Source organism: Globicephala melas, chromosome 14, assembly GCF_963455315.2.
Source record: "Globicephala melas chromosome 14, mGloMel1.2, whole genome shotgun sequence".
Lineage (NCBI taxonomy): Eukaryota > Metazoa > Chordata > Mammalia > Artiodactyla > Delphinidae > Globicephala > Globicephala melas.
Window position 1 is genome coordinate 17,361,269 of NC_083327.1, and position 14,920 is coordinate 17,376,188.

General features: G+C 40.6%; 1 protein-coding gene across 1 annotated transcript in view; it reads right to left on the bottom strand.

Moving 5' to 3' along the window:
* UBE3D (ubiquitin protein ligase E3D) overlaps positions 1-14,920 on the bottom strand; it is a 162,391-nt gene that overhangs the window by 133,354 nt on the left and 14,117 nt on the right. Inside the window, exon 4 of the mRNA XM_030859388.2 lies at positions 4,841-5,072. Coding sequence (XP_030715248.2) covers positions 4,841-5,072 — 232 coding nt within the window. The remainder of the gene's footprint in view (positions 1-4,840; positions 5,073-14,920) is intronic.

A 14,920-nucleotide genomic window follows, 5' to 3' on the forward strand; every position in this document is an offset into this window, starting at 1 on the left:
CAAGAAAAAAAAGTTCTGTAACAAAGTACAGTGATGGATATTAACTAAACTTATTGTCATGATCCTTTTGAAGTACATACAAATACTGAATCGCTATGTTATATACCTAAAAGTAGTAAAATGTCAATTACACCTTAATAAAAAAAAATCTTACTGACTTATAATTTGTTATAAGAGATGATATTATAATTAATATAATGGTAGTTAAGAGCCTGGAGTCTGGGGCCAGACTTCCTAAGTTCAAATCCCAGCTCTGTTACTTACTAGACGTGTGACCATGGGCAAGTTAATTAACCTGCTTTGGTTTCTTCATCTGTAAGATGAAAGCGACAGTAGTGTTAACTCATAGAGCTGTTTATTAGGATCTAAAACGGAGTGCTGTAAAACACTGTCCCTGGCACATGGGTAACCGCTGGGCAGATGTTACATAAATAAAATACACTTTTGGCACATGTCATTCAAGAAATGGGCAGAAAACCCATACCTTCCCACAAAGGTATAGATTTTTTTGTCTGGATGTGCTGCGAGTAACTAATAGAGCTGATATTTAAATCCAGTAACTAATAGAGCTGATATTTAAATAGATGCTACAGCTTATGCTTCCTAAGCACTATGCCAAGTGTTTTCCAAACTAATTCATAGAATCAATTCAGTGGGTGACACCCTGAATTTTTAAAGAAATACGAAATAGAATGGAACAGAAAATATCACCGTGCTTCAAACATAGGGTAAGTAGTTCTTTAAGAAACATCTACTTGAGGTGCATCTGTGTCTCTGTGTGTGCATTATCAGATCTTAATGTAAAAAAAATTATTATACAGTTCTTACTTTAGTTAGAGGTCAAAAAAATAAAAAAGTCAAAAGCCACAGACATAGAAACCAAGGCAGGTGCCAATTTGTTTAGGCCCAGGCAAGGTTACAGGAAGACGACAGCTTAGAAACCAAGCATGCTCAACTGCAAAGTTTCACATTTTGGCAGTTCCATGCTTTCTTACAATAAAAGCTATCTGTATGGCTCCAAATTGGTACTAAAGACACTTTTTAAAGGATCCTATTTCGTACAAGTTAAATCAGACCATCCTCATTAAATCTTACCAAATACTAAGGGCTTTACTAAAAACTAATACAGGTTATTGGAGTAGTAATGCTTTAGAAGAAGGGATTTTTTTATTCGAAGCAAAAAATTTTTTGTCAGGTGCTGTTATGTATTTCATTTATCATTGCTCTTATAGCACATTTTGCGTTGTCTTTCAATGAAGCAGAAAAAGTGGGTTTTGTTGGTTGGTTTTTAAAATAAAATTCTACCTTTTCAACACATGGGTAATTGGGATTTTAAAATCTGATCAATAAAACAATAAATTACCTCAAACAACCAAATGTGTGAATTTTGATTCAAACAAATTTTAATGACATCAGAAGATACTTCTAATAAAATTTGTAAAATGTGTATATGGCCTGGTATTGCACCATCAAGTGTTCATTTTGTCTGGTGTGAAAATGACACTGTGTTCATGTGAAAAAGAACAATCCATATGGGTGAAATGATATAATGTCTGGGATTAGCTTTAAAGCACTTCAATGAAAAACTAAAAATAAAATGGGCAGATGAAGCATACTTTATGAATCAAGGTGACTGTTATACGGAAGTTCATACTTCGATTTTTTACGTTTGGGAATGTTTACAAAGTTCAACACGTTATTCTAAGAAAAAAAAAAAGAGAGACCCTCATGGATTTAACAAGACAAACAAATAACGAAAAAAAAGGTAAAACTGCTAGTCATACTCGCCAGCTAAAACACCAATGTTTAATTTCATTTGTTCTTTAAAATATAGGTTGAAGTCATCAGTGTGGCTGTACTTTCGTCTAGAATAATAATATGAATCTTATAAAAGACTGAGGTGCCACCTTTATCAACCTGTTGTAAGATGCAAAATTTTTATTATGGTGAAATGAAAAATATTGTGAAATAACAAATATTCAATAGATGTCTTTTGAAAAGCAAAGATATATATTGTCACGTTCACAGAGGCACAAATAACACACTGTACACATACGGGGTTATTCAGGGAAAGGAATAAGTGTTGGACTTTGTTTATGCTGTTCTTCTGTCATTTATGAATATTTTAGTTCAAGAGATATGCTTTGGAGTAATTAATTGTCAAATACTCCTTAAGCAGAATTAAATATACATTTCTCATGGTGAGGTGAGTTATCTCTTAAAATCCTTTTCCACAATTAAAATAGATTTTTATAATCTCTCACAAGCAGAGGCAGAAATTACTCCTACCAAACACTCAGAATACACACAGAATGCACCATTAATGTCTGATAAGCTAAACAGTCTTGACCCTTTAAATTAACATATTACAATGCTTTTAATTCTGGTAAAGAGAAACTCTGCTTTGCAGTGCATTTTTCTTGACCTATGCTTAAAGGAAATAATAAAGCGAATTGCGCAAAGCAGCAGCCTAGCAGTGTAGGGACTCTACAGAGCAAACATGAAAGACAGACATTGTTGTGGACTAATTAAATCAATATATCTGCGACACGGCACCGCTGCTCAGAGAGGTGAATCAGCCTCCTGTCCTCGTTTTTATTTTCCTTTGTGTTGCTTCCATTTCTAAGGACCCTTGATATTGTCTCGCCAAAAAAATGTTTCCCAAGAGATACCATTAGGATGCTGTGTCACCATGTGACATTTCAAAACCCTGCTAGATGGCTAGACTGCGTGATATGAGAAACAGGTTTTCAATAGCACAGAGAAGCCTTGTTCCCACAAGACCCTTGAGAGTACTGTTTAAGGAGTCCCTCCAAATTTACGTTACTATTTTGGTCACAGGTATATTCTTTCAACTGCAGTAATATGCAATTAAAGTGAAACTTTCATCTAGGCTACCTTGAAAACAATCTTGTTAACAGCAGCTTGTCATGATGGTAATTTCCCACAGTCTCCTTGATACTTAAAAAACTGTAATGTCTCAATAGGAAGGGTCTTCCTTTAACACGTGGGATGGCCACGCACAATTAAGAGGAATTATTATAAATGGCATCATATAATTGATAAAGACATAAACGTGAGGAATCTACTTCCATACAGAATGCAGAGTTCATCTGAAAGAAGGAAACTCATGGTTTTTCTTATTTAATCTTTCCCACTCGTCTTCTCGTATCTTCCAAACATTTTAAAAATTTATAGCTTAATCATAAAAATGAAAGTCAAAATACATAAAACATAAAGTACTAGTATAGAAATTTAGATTAAAATATAATTTTAGGGCTTCCTGGTGGCACAGTGGTTAAGAGTCCACCTGCCGATGCAGGGGACGCGGGTTCGTGCCCCGGTCCGGGAAGATCCCACATGCCGCGGAGCGGCTAGGCCCGTGAGCCATGGCCGCTGAGCCTGCGCGTCCGGAGCCTGTGCTCTGCAACGGGAGAGGCCACAACGGTGAGAGGTCCGCGTACCGCAAAAAAAAAAAAAATATATATATATATATATATAAAATTTTACTTTAACCATATTAAATATACTTATACCATAGATTTATATTATGTGCTTACCATTTATCTTTTAAAAATATAGAAGGCTATAGCACTAGAATTTGGGGGGGATTCTTATACATATTTATATATACACATTAGAACATATACATACATTTTATCTAATATATATTATCTAATACACACACACATATACACACTGAAAAGCAGTGGAGATCAAAGGAAATATGAATGGTTATGATTTTACTAAAGGTAAAGATACATACAGAGAAAGAGTTGGGGGAGAGGAGGACAGCTAGAGACAGTAAAGTACTATAATTTTAAATAAACCTAAAGGTAAAGGGATTTGTGTTTACGGTGAAAGATGAGATACTTACATAATTTAAACAGATAACAGCTTAACCTCGATATTTGACAAACCTCCTTAATCTCCCGCAAATTAGAAAATAGTTCCATAAACTAGCTGACAACCTAAGGGCTGCGGACTGCTGCGTGTTTCCTAGAGTGGCTCAGTTCTCATTACAAAAATTAAATGAGTTCTAAATGAAATTTAACACACAATGCTTTTGTTCCTACCAATAATCAGATGTTAAAATGAAGGTTCTCTGGCAATGATTTTCTTAACTTTTTAAATCACATCAGTATTGACTTGCCATCCAGGGAATGATTTCTCACAAGGGCCAAGTCAATGGCACTGACTTTCTTTTAAAATAAGGTAAACCACCTGTTCTCCGCAGTGAGAGGAAAGGGCCTTCCCCCTCCAGCAACTTTGAGCTCAGGAGCTGCCTGACCTCGCTCGTTAAGCATCAACTTGGAACCTGCAGCCAGAGCTTTATTTCCGCGCTTGGGCTCCTCCAGTCCCCCTTTTGCCTTGATGGCATCTGACTGTATGACACCAGCAGAAGTCTAGACTATGGGCAGATACAGGAAAATACCTGGACCTATCAGGACAGTACGTATCCTGAAGGCAAAGAACCCATTTAACGTAAATCAGACTGTGGGGATAAAATGTACATGGATTATGGAATATTGTCCTAAAAGCAAGGAAGGAGGGCATTTTGGTTTGTAAAACGGTAACACTCCCAAGTCTACGCGGGAAGAAGTCCTCTTCCCCTTCTTCCTCCCGCCACCTCGCCCCTCCACCCCCGCAGCTGTTTTGGTTTAAGGCCCCACATGCTTTTTCCATAACAAAAGAGCAGAGCTGGATGATTAAGGCAACTGAAAATCATGGATTTTGGTCTTTAGAACTGTCTGTCACATGCCCTGAATGAAGGAAAGATGGGAGAAAGCAGTTTCTAAACCGACCTCTAAATGAGCATTTAATTTGAAAGATATATTACCATTTTTAAATGGTTCTCGGAAGAAAGACAGCGCGTCTCCACTGGGGCTACTTCAGGTCTCGGCTGCTGTAAATCACATCTTAAATTCACCAAGAAGAAACAGTCTCCAGTGAAACAGTCATTCTCTTGTGGATGAAGTGGCTTATTAGCAAAGGGGTTGGGGTGACAGCACCACTCATCAACCAGAGCACCCCAGTTTTCGTGTGGCAGGGGGAGCACCCTGAGGAGCTTCCTAGTGGAGAGAGGAAAACAATGTTTTACAGGACAAAATGGAACTGTGACATGCTCTTAATTAAATCAGCACAAAGGATGAGAGAAACTCATTAACCACATTACTTGCAGTGTTATTTTTTCCCCTGATGGCACCAGTAACATATACTCACCATAGACAATTTTGAAAACGCAGGGAGGTATAGAGCAAATAAAAACCATCCTTGGATACACCTAGAGAGAAGTAAGTCAGACTTACTTCACTTATTCCTAAGACAAATATCATATGATATCGCTTATATGTGGAATCTAAAAAAAAGGTCACAGGGCTTCCCTGGTGGCACAGTGGTTGAGAGTCTGCCTGCCGATGCAGGGGACACGGGTTCGTGCCCCGGTCTGGGAAGATCCCACACGCCGCGGAGCGGCTGGGCCCATGAGCCATGGCCGCTGAGCCTGCGCGTCTGGAGCCTGTGCTCCGCAACGGGAAAGGCCACAGCAGTGAGAGGCCTGCGTACCGCAAAAATAAATAAATAAATAAATAAATAAATTTTAAAAAGGGCACAAATGAACTTATTTACAAAACAGAAGTAGATGTAGAAAACAAACTTATGGTTATCATAAGGGGGGGGAGGGATAAATTGGGAGACTGGGACTGACATACACACACTACTACATATAAAACAGATAACTAACAAGGACCTACTGTATAGCACAGGGAACTCCACTCAATACTCTGTAATGGCCTATATGGGAAAAGATTCTAAAAAAAGAGTGGATATATGTATATGTATAACTGATTCACCTTGCTGTACACCTGAAACTAACACAACACTGTAAATCAACTATACTCCAGTAAAATTTTTTTTAAAAATCCTTTCTTTACCACCCAAGGTCAGGTAGCTATTTTTTTACATGACTGTATTTTTTTGCCAGCCTTTCAAGAGAGACAGCTGTACACAGGCACACAGTCTGGGATCAGAGGAAATACACAAACTGTATCTTGCTTTCATTGTTTTATTTATCTATGTCATGATACTTAATAACTCCATTCTATTCCATAGGTATGCCAAAACTTTTTAGGTCATTCCCTCACTGTTAGATATTTGGGTTTTGAGTATTTCATTATCAACAACCCTGTGATGAACAGTCCTAGAAAATTTGTATACAGATCTGATTATTTCCTTGGGAAAGAAATCTTGTAAGTGTGATATTACAAGCACAAATGATGCGCATTTTTAAAAATTAATTTATTTATTTTTGGCTGTGTTGGTTCTTCACTGGTTCTTTGTTGCTACGCGCGGGCTTTCTCTAGTTGCGGTGAGCAGGGGCTACTCTTCATTGTGGTGCACGGGCTTCTCACCGCGGTGGCTTCTCTTGTTGCAGAGGACGGGCTCTAGGAGTGCGGGCTTCAGTAGCTGTGGCATGCGGGCTCAGTAGTTGTGGCGCATGGGCTTAGTTGCTCCACGGCATGTGGGATCCTCCCGGACCAGGGCTCGAACCCGTGTCCCCTGCATTGGCAGGCAGATTCTTAACCACTGCGCCACGAGGGAAGTCCCAATGTGCATCTTTTTAAAACTCAATTCCTATATTGACAAACTGCTTTCCAGAAAGGCTGTACCAATCTATAATTCTTCCACTTACTTTTTTCAGAATTGAATACTATCATTTTTCCATGTAATTGGTGAAAATGTTCTCAATACTGCTGTAACTGGCAATTCCTTAATTACTGGTGAGATTGAACTGGCTGTCATATTTATTTGCCACTGTGTTTCTTCTGTGAATTATGATCAATGGCCATTTTCCAGTGAGATGTTAGTATGTTCTTATTAAATTGTACAAGTATATTCTATATTAAGAATATCAGTCCTTTGTCTAAAATCTGTGACAAATATTTTTCCAGTGTTATTGCCTCTAATTTGATTAACGTGTCTTAAATTTCAAATCATCCAACCCTTTCTTCTGTGATTTCTCTCATTACTATTTTCTATAAACTTTCTATTTTGGTGTAATTTTACGTTTACAGAAAAGTTACAAAGGTGGTACAGATAGTTCTCATATATACTTCACCCAGCTTTCCCTAATGTTAACATCTTACATAACCAGTGAGGATTTGTCAAAACTACTTTCCACTAAAGTCCTCTTTTTCTGTTCCAGGATCCAATTCACAACACACTGCATTTAGTCATCATGTTTCCCTCATCTCCTCTGCTCTGTGGCAGTCTTTCCTTGTTTTTCAGGACCTTGAGGTTTTTGAAAAGCACTGGCCAGGTATTTTACAGAATATCCCTCACTTGAGTTTGTCTGGTATTTTCTCAAGATTAGACTGAGACTATGGGTTTGGGGGATGTCTACCACTGAGGTGACTTCTCATCACACCAAACCCAGAGAGGACACTGTATCAATATGACTTATTCCTGGGGATGTCAACCTTGATCACTCGGTTAAGGTGGCATCTGCAAGGTTCCTCCACTAGCAGAGCTCCTATTTCTGCCTTTGCACACTCTATTGTTTGGAATTGAGTCATTAAATCCAGGCCACACTCAAGGGAAGAGAAATTAAGCTCCACTCTGTCATTATTATTTATGCTTAGAACATCCTTACAATTAAGTAGCCCCTTATATTTGCTCCCAGCTTTTGTTTTAATGGTTTCATCTTTTTCCTGTAGAAATATAGACACCTGAGACGTTTCCATGGTTTACCTCTATTTTAATCTAAATTGGGAAGATTTAATCTAAATTTACCTCTATTTTAATCTAAATTGGTCTAAGGGGAGAAGAAATGTGGGCAGGATGATGAGGATATTTCAAAATAATTTATCCCCCCCCAAAAAAAAACAACCAGAATACAAACATGCTTCTGGTCTTCCTAATGCCTTTGAATCTCATGAAAGCTTAAAGCACCCTGAGTACTTGCTCACTTCTGCTCCAGTCGACTGGACCATTTGCCTGCTGAGGATCAACTGTATTTGATCACAGACCTGTGTATGCCACTTATGCATGTTTTTTTTAGTTACATAATTTAATCAAACACGTTAGTTTGTTACATGTTATTTTAGTTACAAAATTTAATCAAACATGTAAACCAAGGATATATGAGTTGCTATTCCTCTGAAAACTAAACATTTCAGAGCAGAGGAAAGTCAGTTATTAAAAAACAAAATCACTGGTGGAATGTGGGAGATACAACTATAAAAAAAACTGAGGCGAGGGAAAAAGAATAAAAATCTAGAAGAATTCTGCAATCAGACTGCTTCAGTGTCTAACTTCCCATGCCACTTTAAAGAAACCTAAACTGGAAACTCTGGATAATGAATTTAGGATGGCATAAGTGAAGAAAGCTAAGTCCACAGCAGCAGACTCATATTCAACAAAAAGATATTAGTTCCATCCTAAAATACTAGTACGTTAATGTACATTTGCCATGTTTTAAATGAAAATATTTAAGATGCAAATGTATCATTTTTAAATGATTCCCTCCCATGAACCCTTTTTCTTTGATTTCCCCAATCAACTCTGAGTCTCATAAAAGGGCAATTACAACATGGAAGAGGGTAGACATTTAATTTTAACTCCAGAGGACAGAAGTACGAACAAGAAAGGCTGATTTCAGTTTACTAGAAGCAAGAACATTCCCTTTTAAATTAGGAAATGCTGTACCACTAGCATCATTCAAATTGCTGAGTCTATTGAGAGATTAAGAATCGATTCTTTCAACATATACTTTCTAAAAGTCTACTACTAGGAGTCAGGCGTTCTGCTGACACAAAATGTTAGTACATACAGTCCCTTTGTCAAGGTATTCACATTCTAGTGGGAAACATACATCTATGAACAAATACCAAAACCAGAATATAACAAATGCTCACAACAGAGCAGCAGTTCTAAATGCTTGGGAGTTGAGGGGGGAAAAGGAGGCGATGGCTCAGACCCCTTTGAAAATCCGATGAAAGTGTTAGCCCCTTTCTTCAAACATACATTCCCACCTGCACACAAAATCTGCATATTACTTTAGGGGATTCGTGGACTCGCAAAACCAATCCATGAATTCAGGGCAACATGTACAAAGTGCTAGGGAAGTAGAGTGCCGCTGGACTTCAGAGAAGAGGTAACATCTGAGCAGACCTTTGAAGGATGAACAGGAGTTCTCCAGGCATTGAAAGGAACTAAGGGCATCACAGGTGCAGGAAACAATATGAAGACAGGCACCATATATGTTTAACTTGCCACTGGAGTCCCAGTGTCAGGCACAGTGCCTGACTCCTAGTGTAAGCTCTTAAATAAACGAGCGTTGATAACTATAACATGTGAGGCCCCTGGTTGGGTCTGCAGCATACTCGGATGAAAGGGTTAACAAATATTTTCCTTTGCTTGAGAATCCGACCTTCGGTTTAACCACCTAGACCTGTGACCCTGGAAGCCAGGTAGATGGTAGGCATTGATTACATTGCTAGGCAACACTGACTATGGTAAAAATGATCCTTGATTGGTCTATTGCATCTGGACTAGGAAGACGTTCGAATGAGCTGTAAATATTAGATGAGGATGCTGTGCTTTAAACTTCCCTGAATGTAGGTCTTCGTGGGGAACACTAGAAACCATGCCAAAGGATTATCACGAGAGCTACTGGCTGTTTAGGGCATGAGGCTTCTTCTCAGGGTAGCTCCTGCACCTGCCAGATATGAATCTTGCACTTTGTACCTGGAACCGTGTCACATGGGGAGACAAGAGTCCCCAGAGGGGTATGTGACCTGTCATTTGCTTGAACTGCTGCAGGTCCTCTGCTGAGGGGAACTCCTGCCACTGCCCCGAAGGCGACAAACGTGGCCGGTGGTAGTGTTGTGAGTCTGCACGTTTAGTTGAACTTAAGAAAACCTCAGGTGGGCACCACCCACACTTTATTCCATGTAATGCTTACTACAACTTTGTGAGATGAGAATTTCCATTCCCCTGTCACAGAGAAGGAAAGGGAGGCTCAGAAATGTTAAATAATCTCTACAAGTTCACAGAGTCAGAGCTGATGAAAAAAGGCAGGATCATAGCCCAGGTCTTCCAGACTCCAAACTAACTCTCTCCCTTGGAATATATTCCCTCTCCTGGTAACACAGAACGTCAGTAAAGGGGACAGGGAAGGTGGGATGGTACAGACGACGTGGGGTGTGACACGTCAACCTAAGGGGCGGGAACCTGGTTCTACAGATAGTTGGGGAGCATCACAGAATTTAAGGTGCGGGAGTGATAGGTCGGATTTGAATTTTTACAAAGATTAGGAGGAAGACAAACAAAGGTGCCTGTTTAGAGTAAGAGTTGGGCCTAAACAGGCTCCTAGATCTTCTCCATCACTAAGATTCTCTGTCCCTTGACATTCTGCACGTAGTGCCAATAAACAGATGCTCAATACAGCGTCCAAGGCAGCAACGTCAAACCCTCATACGTGATCAGAAATGAAACTGCGCTGAGACTTAGAGAGATCTGGGAGCGTTGATGTACATTCGCACACAACGTGATACTGCAGACTTAACTTGACCCTGTATCCCTGTGAATAAAAGCTATACTCTACCCCATAGCTATCTACGTAAGACATCGAGCAAGAAAGAGCCTAATTCACAAGTCATTGCAAAGATAAAAGTGTTTTTACAGCCGAAAGAAATTTTCTGATGTTTTGAAAAAACATAAAACCTTTAAGAACAAAAGATGTATTTTAATCACAGCTCTCCTGAAAGTGTATCTATCGAAAACCCTGAAACTTTGATATGATCTACTTCCCAAGAGAACTTTCAAAAGAAAATAGATACCACATTTTTTTCAAGGTAGTTTTTACGTAAAAACCTGCTGAAGCTCAGAGAAAGAGTGAAATGATTTCTTGAACATTCTCTCAGCTTAAGATTCTACGATGAACAGCAACACATGCTTTAAATTAATTAAAATGTTTTAGTTATTTTTAACGTATCTTAAGCATAAGCTCTGGGGGAAAAAAACTTAAAATGCACAATTTTATTTTATTTATTTTTTTAAACTTGGTCAATGAGTATAAACAATTTTTAGTCTTTTAGTTCGTATTGCCAAATTGCCTTCAGAAAAAAAAAATGATCAATTTAAAGATCTACCACTAATGTTGAAGAGTATCCATTTTACTACATTTTAAAATGCACAACTTTAATAAGTGTTATTGATTGATGGTGTTTATTTAAAACTTAAACACAGACAAGAAAATGAAATGCCTTAACTTTAAAATCAACCATTAATCAGTGATATTAACAACAGTAATACAGAGATTTCACATTGGATTAGAACCAAGTGGGCAATAAGAATTTTAAGAAAAAGATCAAATATCTAAAGCTCAAAATATAGCCACTAGAATATAGATAAGCTGGCATTATTATTTATTCCAAAAGTTTGTACAATGTTACCAATAATTCAGTGTGTGCCTATCCTCTCTTTTCACCTCTTTGTTCTCTTTCACAGAAAAGTGACTATGCACAGGAGTAGTTGTTTTCAGACTACGATAATAGCTGGTCTGTCAAATGGACCAACCAACTAGTTGGATATTCTGACATCTCTTATGTTTCCGTTAAGTCCATTCTGCTTGTTACCTGCTAGAGTTTCAATGCTCTCATAGTTGCTGGGCTGACACCCAGCTCTGCCAGTGCAGGTGGAACCGGGAGGGCCTTTCCAGAGACCTTGGGAGACCTCTCAAACGACTGAAAATCAGGCTGATGTTTCAAAGTCTGGCCAACCGATATAATTCAAGTCTGACATGAATTTATTTCTAAAAGACATAACAAATTCCAAACACAACGACCATTTAGCTGTTTCTGAGACTGATCACAACGAACTAAATTTTATTATTATTGTTGCCTGATATTAGGGACTGTTAACAAGAGAATGATCAAAAATTGTATATGTTTGGACAATTTTTACAGAAAAACTCTGCTGAACTGGTAAGAATGCAAATTGGAGAATTTTATTGTAAAGAAACAAGGCATTATTTTCAAACAACCAAACAAATGGCTAGGAACGTGTGATTCTGAATGAAGGAAAAAAGACTGCTGTAATTAGCAGATTTCATGCACCCCGGTGCTAGTAAGTATTAAAAGCCATTAATGAGTCTTAATAGGTTAAACAGTCTTCTGCACCTATAATTTGCTTGACAAGAATCTTTTTCATTTAAAAAAAAAAAAGTAACAAGCATTAGTCTTGCACTATCCAAATAATCATGATTCACAGAACTCAAGGTGCAACTTTTTGAGGTTGACCAAGCACAGAATTTTCATGCTGGCAGGACTCTTACAGGTCTATCTAATTGAACCTCCGAATTTTGCAGATGAGGAAACTGAGAATCAAAGTGACTTGTTCCCAGACAGAAAGGCTGGCTGGTAAGCAGATCTTAACTCGGCTCCATTGCTCCCAATACAAGAGCTCCTGCTAAGACAGACCACCATATTCCAAGATGCCTTCCTGAAAAGGACGCCGACAATGAGTTGATTACAGCACATACAAGCCTCCTTTGAAATACCTTTGGTTTTACTTTCTACTCAACAAGCACAGATGTCCTTACCACCTGCGTGGCACAGGTAACTGAGGGAGAAATGAGAAGACCACTGGGCTTGATGCAAACAGTCAGCATGACATCCTTCTGCAGACACAGGAGGAAGCATGTCTTTCCATCAAACAGAGAGCCACGGGGCCTGCTGCCTAAGAGTGAAATGGAAGCAAAGCCTTCCGTCGCCTACTAAGGATTTCTCCGCATTGCTCAAGAGGACCCAGGTGCCAGGCGCACATGTATGATAGGCAAAGGCGTCCAGGGAAGCCTTGTGAAGTGAGCAAGGCCTAAGTCACGTCCACTGTGGACCTTCTCGCAAAGAAAAAGGGAGAGAGGGGGTCATTTCCCTGGCACTCCTCAAAAATAAGGAGTCCTGAATCAAAAAGGCCTGAAACACTGTACTAGATAATCTGCTAGCTTGCCAATAAGGCCAATTATGGAAAAGGGGGTGGAAGGAGGCTGTGGAACCAACTAAAAAGAGCTTGTCGAGTATTTACTATTATATATGTTACAGCCTTAAAGGTAAGAGCGTTTATCCTCTTCACAAGTTAGGAAACTAGGCCGTCTTAACATCTACATAAGAAGAAGCTGAGGTGACGTGGACAAAGTTCCCCAGTGACGGTAAAGCTGGAGTTCAAACCCAGGTCCCATTCTCCCGCTCTGCCTCTCACCCCACGGCCTCCCGAAGGTCGGGATTCGGGAGAGTGCGTACAGCCTTCCAGTGTCAGCCTTTATGCCCTCCGAGCTCTCAAGTCCAGGGTCGTAAACAGGACTGACACCAAACAGAAGATGCAGTATCAGCCAATGATGAACGAGCACATCCTTCAGTCCAAGCACACCAGGGAAGTCCGTTACTCTAGTAAACTCGCTCCTCTGTGACTTCCAGGTCTCTCGCTGCTGTAGAGGCACACATGTTTCAGAAACTGCGTCTGAGAGTTAAACTAAAGCCAGAAATAGACTGAGAGAAGGAAAACTGTCCTGGTTAAACTCCAGGGTAACCTGGGATGCTCTGGACCTTCCAGGCTCAAGCAGGCCTATCCCTGACAGTGTGGCCACCTCAGCCTTAGGGAACCTGAGTGAGGACGTTCTCCCTCCCCTGCAGATTCAGAGTCACCCCGTGGCTTCCCCAAGATAATCACTCAGAGGGTGCCCTGCTCACAAGCCCCCCACTTACACCAGCATAACTTTCCACGATCTCATCTACCCGGGATGCTGCCAGGAATCAGAGAGCAAGCAAGAGAGGCTGATGGGGCTTCCCTGGAGGCGCAGTGGTTGAGAGTCCGCCCGCCGATGCAGGGGACACAGGTTCGTGCCCCGGTCTGGGAAGATCCCACATGCCGCGGAGCGGCTGGGCCCGTGAGCCATGGCCGCTGAGCCTGCACGTCCGGAGCCTGTGCTAAGCACCCTAACGTTTACTCGAGTCAACCCGGCAAGAATTTATAGAGAATGCACTCTTCCTTGGGCAGCGAGCCTGCTGCTGGGGGCGGTGATGATGAAGATAGTGATAAGAGTAAGAATTACAGCAGGAAATATCACATACTGAATGCTTACCAGTTACACTCATTCGCTCCTCCCCCAAACCCTATGGGGGTAGCTCTTACTGTTATCTATATTTTTGTAATAATAAAAAAAAAATGAAGGCACAGAGTGGTTAAGTAACTTCCCCAGGGTCACAGCTAGTAACTGGTGGACACAGACACAGACAGGCTGGCTTCCGGGTCTGTACTACCAGCCACTACACAACACTGCACCCTAAATACGAGTGAGGAGTAATATGTGTAGGACTATCCCGCACCCGAAGCCTACAGTTTAAGCGGGAAGACAGGCGAATAAACCTCCAAGGAGCACATAAGCCAGCCCAGGGTTCAGGAAAGGCTCCCAGCAGAGATCTGCTGAATCCCTCCATGGAGACCTGGAACACTGGAAGAGGAGGGGTCTCATGTACGTCTCCAAGGAAACCCGTCCAACAAAGAGCTCGAAATTCTTCCTTTAAATATTGTCAACAGGGACTTCCCTGGCGGCGCAGTGGTTGAGAGTCCGCCTGCCGATGCAGAGGACACGGGTTCAAGCCCTGGTCTGGGAAGATCCCACATACCACGGAGCAACTAAGCCCATATGCCACAACTACTGAGCCGGCGTGCCACAACTACTGAGCCTGCGTTCTAGAGCCTGTGAGCCACAACTACTGAAGGCTGTGCGCACCTAGAGCCCATGTTCCACAACAAGAGAAGCCACCGCAATGAAAAGCCCGTGCACTGCAACGAAGAGCAACCCTTGCTCGCCGCAACTAGAGAAAGCCTGCGAGCAGCAACAGAGACCCAACTCAGCCAA